At 36.8% G+C, this 15,270-nt stretch overlaps 1 protein-coding gene across 1 annotated transcript in view; it reads left to right on the top strand.

Moving 5' to 3' along the window:
• Positions 1-3,926: 3,926 nt before the first annotated feature.
• LOC110114585 (rab3 GTPase-activating protein catalytic subunit) overlaps positions 3,927-15,270 on the top strand; it is a gene marked incomplete at its 5' end in the record, with an annotated part of 66,570 nt that continues 55,226 nt past the window's right edge. Inside the window, 1 exon segment of the mRNA XM_028696617.1 lies at positions 3,927-4,134. Within this exon segment, the coding sequence (XP_028552450.1) occupies positions 3,927-4,134 (208 nt within the window).

Here is a 15,270-nt window from a genome sequence, read left to right as displayed (position 1 = left end):
TGAAAACAGAAATAGGGTTCGGAGTCCTTACAGCGAGACAAACAAATCTTCTAACAGCGTCGTCGGACGAAAAGCGCTCCGTGGCCTCCAAAACCAAGCTTCCTTCTTCTCTTCCTTCTCTTTCTCTCTCTTGCCTTTTCTCTCTCTCCAAAATGAATCCAAAATATCTAAAATCCGATATTTATTAACACTGATCGTCCCGGACGATCCAAAATTCGTCCCGGTACGATTTGCTCTCTGGACAAATTTCGTACAGACGAAATCAATTATCGTAAGGACGATTTTCTCTCTGGACAATTTTCGTCCTGACGGATCGTCCCGACTGCTCCAGGTTCGTACAGACGAAAATGACAGATTTCTTCACAAATTTCTTCAGTTCGTCCAGTACTAAATCCAGTTCGTACAGACGAACTGCACTAAAAAAAATCAGCTTTTTGAAGGGTTTTACAGCACATCACGTAAAACCATTGAAAAGAGTGTCGCCTACGAGCTGAAGAATTTAATAGGTGACATGAGATGAACTCAAACATATAAGACACAACAAGCAATAAATATAAATGTCTGCGGGGTTGTAGGAGACCCATCATGTGTGCAAAATGTCATATATGCACAAAAATTTATATGAGTACAATGAATGTGAACACTTACGATCTGCCGAGGAAGACTACACCCAATGTATTGATCACAAGCAAAATGTCAAATAACTGTGACGAATGCAAATACTACAAACTGTCATAAAGGACCCGTCATGTCCTCAGAGTGCTACCCTCAAATAAATAAAGAAGAACTTCAACAAGGTCAAGCTCCTATGAGCCAAAAGCAGGAGATTCGTTAGTGCACTACAACCTATCTGCACAAATCATGCAAGTAGTGCACGACAATCTACCTGTGCAAAGCAGCGAATAACTCAATCCAGAAGCTGCTATGCCCCGCCACCAGATCTGCAACCTTCGTACAAGCAGACAGAAGGCGTCAACAAAGTCTGAAATAAATGCCCCTGCACGTGCACCGTAGCTTTTATACACATAGGTACACAAAGGGGTATTTTAAATCAATGAAATTCTAAAACACCCTCATGGGCCTCGGCGAGCGTGTTATTGGTACACACGTGACGCCTAGGGATGCTGCGCGGGTTAATAAGTAAATTCAAGTTCGAACCCGATCCTTCTATATGGATCAATAGGAGTCGACAAGGTTCGAACCAATAAAGAAGTATACGGTCGCAACGACAAGTATATTTGTTTTATTGCATTCATATTAAGACTTCAAGGTCTTTAACAATGAGAATTCACTCATAAGGGCACAAAGCCTACGAGAAACCCGATCTTCGGTCAACAGCTCGGCCGAGTCGACAAGTTTATCCATAAAATACAAATATTTTCAAGTGAAAATGATCTCATATACCCCGTTGATGGCCGTGTTGAATGTGAATCTCAACCGGAGGGGTTAATCTCTCAGATATTTCAAAATGACCGAAAATCCAAAACTCCACAAGTTCTAAAATTCAAGATATTTAAATTTGAAACCAATCATCAAAACACTTAAAGCAAAATCCATCCACCCTCCGCAACAGTTTGCCGGGGTGGACAAATTAAAATTTACTTCAGCTCACAAAGAGCCAAATGCCTAGTCGAAGATATCACTAGGATCCATTCTCAAACAATATCCTACCAGTAAGGTCGTGGTACGTGTCCTCTAAGCGGCAGTTTCGCCGCCAAATGACACTGCAGATAAACGGTTATGACCCGGGGACCTCTGAACTGAGTGGTTTTGCCACCAAATGGCACTACAAATACCGGTTATGATCAATGCCAATACGCTCCTTAATGGCATCAAATCATTGAGATATGAATCAATATGATATATCGATAGGGCACAAAACCCTCTGTTAGCTAAGATGGATTCAAATTTGTTCCCTTAGACAAATATTCACCCCAGGTCTACAAGGTCCCTTGAACGAAGCAACCATGGTTGCCGACAAGTATCCTTCTGTCAGCTTTGGTCAACTACCTCCTCTGACTAAGTAGATTAGGGACCACAATAGCCCGGGATGACGGAACCATAGGATCTTGATCGTGTCTATCATCCATTCCCCCACCATCCGCTTTAAGTGCAAGATGGTAAAGTTTCTATTTTAAATATCAAATTTTCCAATCTCCAAATTTTCCAAAAATTCTTAAATCCTAATCCCATTGCTGCTACTATATGCCAGATAACACGTATCTCTACGTGTATGATTGATGACTATCCTTAATCGAAAGTTCTCTCTCGTTATCGGGAGGGGGTAATTAACTATAGGGGCTTGCGCCTATAGGAAACCAGAACTCAGATCATAAAGTCCTCGCAAAATGAGGGCGAAATCTCTGGGTAGTGTCTTATCTACAAACCCATATTGCCTTCCAAAATTTACACCGGAACTTATTCCGTTAAAACTCCCTCGCCAAAGCAAAAGCACAAAAGCACAAATAACGCGTCGGTGAGGCCGGGGTCGAATTTTCGGAGCCCACAGTACCTAACGGTACCAAGCATGTACTGGTCGGTATCGAGCATATACTGCTCGGTACCGAGAGATACTAGCTCGGTACCGAGCGATACTGGCTCGGTACCGAGCATGTACCGCTCATTACTGAGCATATATTTGCTCGGTACCAAGCCAGTACCGCTCGGTACCGAGCATGTACCTCTCAGTACAGAGCATATACTTGCTCGGTACCGAGCGGTACTTAGCAATACCTAGCAGTACCGAGCATGTACTGAGCGGACGAATGAAAGAAAGCGGAATCAGGAGTTATTCAAGCTTTCGTTACTGCATGTCAAAGTCAAGGCCCACAACACCTCTCACATGCTCGTTCGACCTAATCGAGGCCTGAACGTTTCCTGCACTCACAACTTCGGCTTCATTTCCTGCTTTCGAAACCGTTATTGCTTTCGGCTTCGTTTCCTGTATCGTCTCCTTCCGACTTCGTCTCCTGCACTCACGGTTTCGTCTCCTTCCCTCACGGCTTCGTCTTTTTCCCTCACGGCTTTGCCTCCAGTTCGTCTTTCAATTCTCACAGGAAGCCCTAATCCTATACGCGAATACGTGAACACGAATCAGCTGCATCGTATTTACATATGTACTGAAGAAAAAATTTTGAAGCGGTGCCTCGTACGTCCTTGAGACATTACGCTCTAATGCGTACGCCTCGTGCGAAAAATATCGTAGGCTTCGCTGGATGGTTCGAGGCGTAAGTCTCGATACGCATGACTTCCGCCTCGACTTGAGGTGCGACTCAATGCGGACGCCTCGTTCGCTTTTTTAATGGTTGGTAGAGGTAGACCTAAAAAGTCTTGGTTAGAAAATATTAGAAATGATATTTTTTTATCAGATTTAAATGAGAATTTGACTCTTAATAGGACAATGGAGAAAAAGAATTCGTATACCTGCCCCCATGTAGTGGGATAAAGTCTTGTTGTTGTTGTATGATTGAGGTTGAAATATTTTGATCTATTGAAGTTAAATCTAAAAAAAAATATTTAAAATGCCTAAAAATAATTTCTTCTATTGGCTCCTCAAATAAGAATGGCATGATAGTTGATATATTTAAATATATTCTATTTGGACTTGCAACGCAGTGTCCTTTTTTCTAGTTATTATCTGATGTACATGCTGATCAAGTTTTGAAGAGATGAACCAATAAATTATAATTGGAAACTTAACAAATGAACGGGAGGGAATGTAGATAGCATGATGCTTCACTTCAATTTGTTCAATATTAAGTATGGACAACACGCATTTATTCTGGAGCAAAATAACTTTTCATCAGATAGTCCTAACGATGTCAGAGAAGGTTCAGGCGAAGCTTTTATATGGGCTATTAGTAGAACTTCTGGCGTAGCTTACAAATTCTAAATGTTTTGGATTTTTGTTTCCTCAGGCCTTATCTGCCGTAGATTTCTCTACGAATTGTTTCAGAGTTCGTTCTACAATGAGACTAACCTACAGAACTCCATATGCTGATGATGATGCTGAGAGTCAGGATGACATTAACAGAGAAAGAAAAGGAGATGCAATTGAGTTTAATCATATTAAGAAACAATGGGATGATGATTGTCCTTGGGCAGAGTGGTATTCTTCTGAGGATCCTATTAAAGGTATTACATTTTTTTTCTGCTTGAAACTCTTACTAACAGCCTTTTTTTACTCTATGCATCTATCTGATTATTGTTCACCATGTTTCAAGTACATGGCATCACTTTGACCCACTAAAAAGAAAATTACATGCATCCTTGGATGTTTTATTGTTGTAGAACTCAAGATAACTGCTAGGTCTAAAAGTTTGAAAAAAGCCCTTGCAATTTGACACTTGGGCACAAGCAATCATATTAATTTTGTAAAGTCCTAACCTCCAAGTTTTCGTCGTCGTAAACATATTTAAAATAAAAATGTTTGAATTGATTGGGGCTGACATGAGAATGAGGTTTGTTTTTGTTTTGTGTAAAGAGGGAGTGGATGCACTAACAACGATGTGAGGAGTGTGTAAGGCATACTTTGGTTTAATATAAAATTTTGGAGGCTTAAAATTAAGTTTTTTTACAAAATGTAATTACGTCGAGTATTTATATAGATTCAAATGTTAGGCTATTAAAAAATTATTGGCCATGGCCATAAAGTTGCACATGCCAAAATTAGAGTGTTAATGAATGTTTGGACTTGGATGGCTTGTTCACGCACAACAAAGGGCAATGATGCATAGATAATAATGTAAAAGAATTAAAAAGACAAATGGTAGTTTGACGAGTAATGGAAGAGAAGTTGTGCAAGAAGATTTATAAAAGATAGATTGACACCTCAAACAATCCTAAATTAGAAAGGAATGGAGAAAGATGATTTATAGGATTGACCTGATATAATTGGGACAAATTAATGATAGTGATGTGTTGAATATTTGAAAGTCGGTTAGGAAATTTATTTTAGAAAAAAATATATTTTTTTGGAAAGATAGATTATGATCTTATAACACTGGCGTTGCCAGGTCCTAAGTCCTGGATGAGAAAAGTGGAGGGTTGCGTTAGGTAGTTGACAACCAGCATAAAACTTGCCGAATATTAATGACATGAATCCTTTAAGAAATTGTGTTAATGCTAGGGCGTCCCCTGGAAGTGACACGTTGTATGACCTGAATACAATGACAAGTATGCAAGGGTCGTTGCATCGGCGCCTGGGTGCAGTGTTAAATAGGCAATGATTCCCACATCAAGGACGAACGTGGGCAAATAAGCTAGTCCATGATACTAAAAAAATATTAAATTAAAATTAAGATAGGAACATGGAATATAGGTTCCATTACACCAAAATTAATGGAATTAATATATATTATTATTATTGATAGGAAGTTAAATATTTTGTGCATTCAGGAAACTAAATGGGTTGGAGAAAAGGTTAGGGAAATGATAGTTTAGAATTTAAACTTTGGTATTCGGATAAGAGTTATACTAGAAATGGTGTTGGTGTTATTATAAATAAAAGTTTGAAGGATAATGTTATAAAAATTAATAGGATTTGAGATAAAATTATAGCTTTAAAGATTGTTATTGATGCTAAGATTATTAATATTATAAGTGATTATGCTCCTCAAGTAGGTATGGATATGAGGTCTAAATTAAATTTTTGGAATGAGTTGACTCCCCTTTGCCTACATCAAGATGTGCTTGGAATATCAAAGGGAAAAGTTCCTAATAGTAAAAATAGTTGGTGGTGGAATCCAAATGTGCAAGAAAAGATTAAAAATAAGAAGATTTGTTACAAAAATTGGAGGGTGTAAAAGCTGTTGGACATGATGATATTCTAATAGAGGTGTGGAAGTGCTTAGGAGAAGAAGGAATTTCTTGGCTTACTAAACTTTTTAATTCTTTTTTGAAAACTAAAAAGATGCCAGATGAGTGGAGAATGAGTGTGTTAATTCATATTTTTAAGAATAAAGGTAATGCACAAGATTGTGCGAATTATAGAGGAATTAAGTTAATGTATCATACTTTAAAATTATGGGAGCGAGTTATGGAGCATAGGTTGCGGCGTGATACTAATGTTTTTCAAAATCAATTTGGATTCATGCCGGGTAGGTCGACTATGGAAGTCATACATTTATTAAGTGGTTTGATGGAGAAATATAGAAAAAATAAGGAGGATCTACATATGATATTTATTGATTTAGAAAAAGCATATGATAAAGTTCCAAGAGAAGTGCTATGGAGAGTTCTTGATAAGAAAGGAGTTAATAACGCTTATATTCAAATCATTAAAGATATGTATGCAGGAGCTATTACTTGTGTTCAAACACAAGGTGGTTTGACCAAGTATTTCCCTATTTCAGTTGGGTTATATCAAGGATCAACCTTAAGCCCATATCTTTTTGCTTTAGCCATGGATGTTCTCACTAAACATTTGCAAGAGGATATACCTTGGTGTATTTGCTGATGATATTCTTCTTGTTGATTAGACTAGAGTGGGAGTTGAGGGTAAACTTGAATTATGGAGGTCAACCTTAGAGTCTAAAGGTTTTTGCTTGAGTAGATCTAAAACGGAATATATGGAGTGCAATTTTAGTAGTAATAGACCTAGTGAGGGGATTGTAACTTTGAGCGATCAAGTCATTAATAAGAGTACATGTTTTAGATATTTTGGATATATTGTTCAGAGTGATGGTGAAATAGATAGGGATATTATCTGCAGAATTCAAGTTGGATGGTTGAAGTGGAGGAATGCATCGGGCTTGTTATGTGATAGAAATGTACCCCTCAAACTTAAGGGAAAATTCTATAAGATGGTAGTGAGGCCTGCAATGCTTTATGGTGCCGAATGTTGGCCATTAAAAGAGAAGCATAATACTAAGTTAAACACCGGATCTGAAAATGTTGTTAAGAAAAGGAACCAGGCAATCGAAGATAATGAGAAGTCAGATCTGGAGGAGGTGCGAGAATGCGATTCAGGTGAATTGGGAAGGTGTGATGAAGTTACTGATGAAATGCCTAATCGAAGTAATCAAGAAATTCATCAGAATGTTTGGCTAAAGAACAAAAATATCAGGGTGGTGGATTTGGATTTCGGCAACTGCTTAGCTGAAGATGGAAGGTCTATCAAGCTTAATGTGGAAAAAGTTATGGAGAATTCAAAAAAAAAACTTGATAAGTCATTGGTAGTAAAATTTTTTTGTGGTGATGTTACTTTTGCTTCAATAAGCTATGAATTGAGGAGACAGTGGAGTCAATATGGAAAATTCCATCTTACGGTGCTTGGGAAGGGATGGATTCTTTGCTCGTTCTTTGTACCTGAACATATGGAAGCAGTGCTAACCAATGGTCCCTGGTTTGTTAATGGGAACATTGTGGGGATTGAAAAATGGACTCAAAGGTTTGATCCGAATTCACTTAAAAGGGCTATATGCTCCTATTTGGATTAGATTGCCCAACCTACCGCTGCATTGTTGGGATGAGATAAACATTTGCCGTATTGCTTCTATGGTGGGTAAGCCTTTTTTAATTGACGGCAATATGTTCCAGTGGTCCAGAAGAGAATTTGGGGGGGTTTGCGTCCGGATAGATTTGGATGCTAAACTACCAACTGGTGTTTGGGTTGAAGATGATGAAGACAAATTCTTCTAGAGAATTGAATATGAAAGACTGCCAAATCTGTGTTTTGAATGCGGGAAAATTGGTCACGGAAAGAATGAATGTGCCTTAGTTGGAATGGAAAACAGGTCCAATTCTTCAAAGCCTGTTAATTCAAATGATAGTAATTTGGTTAGAAATGATAATGCTGAAGGTAATCAAAAACTGGGCGGAAAAGAATTGATTGATAAAGAAAATTATGGACCATGGTTGATGGTGAGGTATGGAAAGAAAAAAACTAACAACAACTTGGCCAGAAGGCCATCATCTCGGATGGGAAGTAAGAGCAACTGGGTGCCTTTGAAACAGGACAACAAAATTGTTGGAAACAAAGAAGACAATCCAGTTGGAGAGCAGAATCCAGTGGAAGAAATTTTGGCAGGAAGTTCATCTGAAGTCTTTGTAGAGGGAAACATCAGAGCTCAAGAAGTTGTGAAGCCAGTGATTGTTGATAACAGTTTCTGTGCACTTGTTGATCTGGAGGAAGGAGAGTTTGTTCTTAACCCAAATGATGTTTCAACTGAAAATGAAATTCATTCTAGTGTTGTTAACAAAGAAACTGTAAAAACTTCATGTGGGGATGATATAGAAGAATCTGGTACAGCTACTGGTGAAAAGGTGACATCTGTAAGTGAAGGGAAGGTTGATGCTCCTCTTTCCACTAAGAAAAAAATACCAAAGCAGTTGAGGGAATTGGGACCAATTAACTCTTCAACAAGAAGCAGAAGATTGAAGATTGAAGGGAAAGGTAATTCGGGGGTTAATCCCCCTAATCTCTTTTAATGCATTCCATAGCTTTTTGGAATTGTAGAGGAGCAAGGAAAAGGAGTGCTTCTCTATATCTTAGAGAATTTGTTAAAAATAATGGAGCTTTATTCTTGGGTTTGGTAGAAACCAAACTAGCTGAAGTTGATAGATGTGAAATCAATGAAATGATAGGCATGGATTGGGACTTTTTCTATGTTCCATCATCAGGGCTTTCTGGTGGCTTGTTAATTCTTTGGAATTCTACTCTTGTTGAGTTTTCGGTGGTAGACTCTTCTTCTCAAATTGTGATTGGAGATCTAAAAATATTCAATAATGGATTGTGGAGGGTGGCCACGGTGTATGGTAGTAGAGAAGTTCAAAAGAGAAGAGATCTATGGGATATGCTAGACAAGTATTCCATTAGAGAACTACCTATGGCAATAGGTGGTGATTTTAACTGTTTAATGGACAAAGAGGATAAAGTTGGTGGTAGAAGGTTCACTTTCTTCCAAGGATCTAAGGAGATGAAGATGTGTTTGCTTAACATTGATTTACATGAAGTTGGGTTCATTGGGCCAAAATACACATGATGCAACAACAAATGTGGTGGTGCGAGGATACTAGAAAGATTGGATAGGTATTTTATCAACACCTCTGCATTGAGCTCACCTTTTCGTTTGGTAGTAAGGCATTTGGCTAGGATTGCCTCGGATCATTGTCCAATTATATTGCAATTTTAGGATTTCGAAGCTATCTCTAAGAGAAATATCAGGTTTGAAAACAGTTGGGCGTCTTATCAAGCCTCTTTTGCTGTGGTAAGGAAGGAATGGAACAAGAATTATCAAGTCAATTGTTCTCAAGTGCTTAATAAGAAGTTTAAAAGGTCCTTGAAATCATTGTTCTTTTGGAGCAAATCTAAGTTGAAGAATCTAAATAAGGATGACCTTATGAATGAAATTATGGAGCTTCAAAGCAAAGAATCAACACATGGTGCTCTATCTGAATCTGAATATTGGAGTCTCAAAGTAAAGGTGAATGAGCTGAATTCAACTTTAGCTAGATTGAATTCATGGTGGAAGCAAAGAGCTTAGGTAAAGTGGCTAAAAGAAGGTGATGAGAATTCAAATTTTTTCCACTCCTATGCTAGTGCTAGAAGAAATTCAAATAAAATCTTCAAAATCAAAGATGTGAATGGGTTGTTGGTGGAAGAACAAGAAATATGGAAGATGTTTTATTGTGGTTTTTTAAGAAGAAATGGAAGGCTAGGAGCTGCAAACTTGAAGGTTGGCCGGCTGTGAACAATTGCTTGAATTCAAGAGATCATGAAATCCTGGAGGCAGACCTTACAATTGAAGAGGTGGAAGGAGTGCTGAATCAATTGGAAAACAATATCTCACCTGGAAAGGACGGTGTTACAAACTCTTTCATTAAAGCTTATCAAGGAATAATTAAATCTGATTTTTGGAAGGCTATAAGTCAATTCTTTAGCAATGGAGATCTAAACAAAGATTGGAAGGAAACATTGATAGTGCTTATAACAAAGGTATGTAATCCTATTCTCCCATCTAATTATAGACCTATAAGTCTATGTAACACAATTTATAAGGTGGCGGCAAGGATCATATTGAATAGATTAGTTATGGTCATTCCAAAACTAATCTCTAAAGAGCAAGCGGCATTCATTAAAGGAAGGTGCTTATCGGACCATGTTTTGGTGGCTCAAGAGATCTTTAATAAATTAAGGTTTTCTAAAGCTTCTAAAGGACTTGTTGCTTTCAAAGTTGACATGGAATAAGCTTATGATTCAATGGCTTGGTCTTCTCTAAAGAAAGTATTGGTATACTTCAATTTTCCTCCAAAAATTTCTAAACTCAAAATGGAATGTGTGGAAGATCCTAAGTTTTCTTTATTCATTAATGGTAACTATTCAAATTGGATTCAAGCTAGGAGTGGTTTTTGACAAGGATGTCCCTTGTCTCCTATGCTTTTTATTCTATGCTCTCAACTTCTCTCAAATGCATTTGAACAAAGTAACTGTGGTATCAAGATTAACTCGGAGGAACCTAGGATTTCACATTTACTTTATGCAGATGATGTTATTATGTTCTCAGAAGCCAATAGGAAGGAGGTAAAAAGAGTGAAGCAAATCTTGTTCAATTTCTGTGATTGGACGGGTCAACAAATTAACCTTTCCAAGTCTGCCATGTTGTTTGGAAAACATGTGGGAAGGAAGAAGAAGAATAGCATCAAAAGAATTATGGGATTCTAATCTGTTAAAGAATTCAAATATCTTGGTCTAAAGATAGCTTTGAGAAGACTTAAATATGATGACTTTCAGTTCATCATAGATAATGCCTTGAGGAAATTGAATCAATGGGGAAGCAAATTATTGCCGTTGGCAGGTAAAATAATTTTGGTTAAATTTGTATTGTTAGCTCTTCCCAAATTTCATGCTACTCATTCCATGGTTCCAAAATGAGTGCTGGAAGAACTCGATAAAGTTGGTAGAAACTTTATATGGAATAAGAAGGATGGTAATAAGGGATTGCATTATGTCAGTTGGACTGATATGTGCAAACCAATTGAAAGAGGTGGCTGTGGGTTGCATTCTAATTACAAAAAGAAGCAGGCAAAAAGACACCTGCTTTGAGAGCTCGTTTAGCATGGAGATTTTTTCAAGATAAAGACTCGCTGTTATACAGGTTAATGGTATCTAAATATGGAACAAGGCTGGAAAAGGGAAGTGGAAGAGGAAGCAGTTCGGCATCTCATAAATTGTTGACTGAAGGTTATAAAATGTTGAAACCCATTGTGAGATGGTCTATAGCGAATGTAAAATCAGTGGATGCATTTAAAGATAACTGGATTTTGGATAAAAACATAGAAGATTATTAGATAATGCCAACTATCCAAGGGGATGCAATGCTATTGAAGATGTGGAACATATCACATGTGGATGCTTCTCCAAGGGGATGCAATGTTATTGAAGATGTGGTAAATTGGGCAAGATGATTGGCATTACAGAACTGTGCTCTATATCCTCCCATGTGATAGATCCTCAAACTAAATTTCTCAAGCAAGTTGCGTCCACTCTCAGAGGCTGTTAGAATCTTTCAATTATGTGTCCAAATCCAATATTAATAAAGATAATGAAAATATATTATTATACTATCATCTTGGTCATCCTTTTTTTTGGTATCCTGCAAAATTATTCTCAAATTATTTATTAATAAAAGTTCAGTATCTTCTCATTACTAAACTTGTCAGGTCGCAAAACATACTCGAATAATATATTTTCAAATTCCATATAAACCTTCAACTACCTTTTTTTTTAAATTCATAGTGATGTGTGGGGTGCCTCAAGGATAAAAAATATTTCTGGCACTCGATGATTTGTGACATTTATTGATGATTATACAAGGGTAACTTGCATTTTGTTATGAAAGAAAAGTCTGAGGTCGGATAAAATTTTCAAACATTCAATCTTTTGGTTTAAAATCAATTCAACTCTAGAATTCAGATACTCAATTCAGATAAGGCTAGTGAATACTTCACTTGTAGTCTCTCAAAATCATAATATTATCCACATAAGTTATTGTGTTGACACCCCTCTACAAAATGGGGTGACTGAATGTAAGAATAGACATCTCTTGGAGGTTGTCCGATATCTTTTGTTTTCCTCTAATATTCAAAATTATTTTTGGGGGAAAATCATTCTCACATCTACCTATTTGATCAATTGTATGTCATCCAATATCCTTAATTTTCAATATCCACGTTAGCTTCTTCTGTCAAATTTTCCTCACATCTATGTAGCTTCATCTTATTTACCACTCAAGGTATTTGGTTGCATGATACTTGTTCATTTGTATCCTCAACACCATAGCAAATTTGATTATAGAGTCAATAAGTTTGCTTTTTTAAGGATAAATGTTATTCTCCAACCAACAAAATATTTTACACCACTTTGGATATCTCTTTCTTTGAACACGTGTCATGCTATCCCAAGTCTTATGTTCAAGGGGAGAGCATGAATTAACATTAAGTTTCGGAGTTCTTTCTTGTGTCTTTTCCCTCTACCCACTTAGAGTCACCAAGTTCTTCTCAACCTATGCTTTTGCCCAAAGACTGTATGCAAAACTTGTCCACACCTGTACATATTCAGTTATCAGTCCAACCCACAAATATTTCTTCTCCCATGCCTGCACTTCCTGTGGCTTCAGAACTTGCTAATGAGAATTTTGAAGTTTACATCAGGAGGAAAAGATAGGAGTTAGATCATGGATCACAGCTAACATGTCATTGACTCAATTTCAAGTCCACAAGAGGAAAACCAAGTACGAATATGGCTAGAGATATGCCAATTTTCAACATTGATGACTTTACAATGCCGATTACATTAAGGAAGTGTTATACCCTACATCACCCCCACCCACTCCCCACCCTATGACAACGTAGGATGCAATAGAGAAACACCAATCATGAAATTTAAAACTCATCATCATAATTCTATTTTTAGTCATTGTTTAATATATTCCTCAATGTACGGAAAGTATCCAAAATATATCATTTTATTCATATATGAATAACTAAAGAGCCCTATGAATTCCAAAACGTTACACTAATAAACAATTTACATTCCTCTACTATAGACTCATATACATGGTATAGAACAAAATATAAAGTTTTATAGTGATATGGGCTATTCAACTTCCTCTTTATCCTTGCCCCTTCCTGTAACAATAGACATAATAAAATCTGGTGAGCTTTGAAGCTTATAAAGTTATGCAATTTAAATAAGAAATAAAATGCAAGATAAATGAAATTAACATAATTGAAAATTTAATTGAATCAAATCTGAAATAATTTGCAAAACATAAAAATCATATTTAGCATTATCTTTTGTATCATTTGAGGCATGTACAAAATATCATAATTAATCTTCTATGGGCTTTGAAGTTAACATTCATAAGAATGTTCAATGGAGTTCATTTCATTTTCCTCGAATTTCATAGAGGTCCCTTTTACCTCATTCGGGGTCCCTTTTGCCCCACATGCAAAGCAGATATCATATCATTTTATAGCCAACTTTTCTTAATTTGATATTCATTGAGTTTTAATTTTAGATCCTATACTTGTTTTGTCATGCTTCTTGCTTTCATATAAATGTTCTATTGACTCTACTGTTGCATAAAAACAATATGTACATAGTAGATAATAACATATTTTTCTTTTCAAAACATTGTTAATTAGGAAAATATTTATCTAATCATATAATACTGCATGATAAGCTTAAAAATTTATATGAGGTTGTTCATACTTGACTGTTTGACTATAAATGCATTAACAGATAAAAGTTAATTTACTATCTTTTTACCCTTCAGTTTTGATGACATGCAGCTATACAAGTTAAAAAATTATCACATTTATTTGATTAAATTAAATTACATTTCTTACCCCATTTCCAAGTTGTCTCTTCAACTTCTGCACCTCCTAGCCGTTTGCTAATTAAATATGAATTTAACTCATACTTCCACTTGAATTTATCTCTCCTCTAGCCTCACTACCACTTTTTATTTTGATTAAAATTACAATTTTGCAGTTGATGCCCTCCTTAATATATGTTTGTAAATTTATACTTCCAAGATTTATTTCTTAAGAGCTTCCTAGATCACAGCTCCTCATTTTATGTCATTTTCTCTTTTAAACAAGAGGTCCTTTTCTTCTATCTTTTGCACTAGTTTTTTTTTTCTCTTCCTTTGATGCGGGTAAAAAATATAGGGGTGCCTATACCCTTCGCCCACAAGAAGCATAGACGATAAGAGGAAGAACAAACTCTTACATTTCAAATAAAAGACCGACTTAGAAATTAAAAAAAAACAAACAAAATTACAACGACTTACTAACTTGACTCAATCACTTGACGACACCCTAAAGTTGCTTCACTTAGAGAAGAATGATACAGGTGGAGTGGCACTTGCGGAGAGACGAAAGATGTTAGAAGCCAAGAAGAAGGGTGAAAAGAGCCCGCAGGATTTCCGGAGGGGATGAGGAAGAAGTGTGGAAAGAGCCCGCAGGATTTCCGAAGCAAACCCGCAGGTTATAGCTTTTCCAAAAATAACATATCATTCATCTTTTTTTAAAACAATACAATACCCCCCATATATATAGGTATGAAAGGGGAATATAAAGAGACTCCTAATAAATTCCCATAAGAATTCTAAACATCACGTAGCATTTAAAATACCTAAAAAACATCCCAAGCCAAGGAACCGAAGAGGCATCCACGTTAACCAAGGAGACCGCTCGGAACCAAGGGGCACGGTCACGGGAAAGAGCCCAGGCACGGGAAAACCAGCAGCCGGCCGGAATCCAAGGGGGCAAATGCACAAAATACTAAAGGCCATGGAGGAAGCTAAGGAGCCACCTCATAGGAAAAGTAAATCTTGGAATTCCAAAGGCCGGTTTGGAATTCCAAGAGACAAACATGATTACAAACATAAAAAGCATAAAAAGAACTTTAATATAAGATAACTATGAGCTAAAATCATAGCTAATAATTAGCTAACCCTTAGTTCAATAAGTGAACTAAAGATCAGCTCATAAATGAGCTAAAATTTCAGCTCAATTTTGATTGAGCTTGTAAACTCGAGGGAGGCCAAAATTGATTTATTTTGGACATGAGTTGACCCCCCCTTTGTCTACATCAGACTCCCCTTCTTGAGAACTCATCTCCTGATGAGTTAGCTTTGGTTTCTTTCGAGGAGGTGAATACTGTGCGTCCAATTCATTGATCAAATCTTTATACTTCTGCATGATCTCATCTCGTTCTTTCAAAAATCGATCTTGTAAATGCTGTTTTTTTTTAAGTACCTT

The sequence above is a fragment of the Dendrobium catenatum genome, unplaced genomic scaffold, assembly GCF_001605985.2.
Source record: "Dendrobium catenatum unplaced genomic scaffold, ASM160598v2 fragScaff_scaffold_788, whole genome shotgun sequence".
Classification (NCBI taxonomy): Eukaryota; Viridiplantae; Streptophyta; class Magnoliopsida; order Asparagales; family Orchidaceae; genus Dendrobium; species Dendrobium catenatum.
The sequence above is the reverse complement of the archived record's forward strand: the minus strand, read 5'-3'. Positions and strand labels throughout refer to the sequence as shown.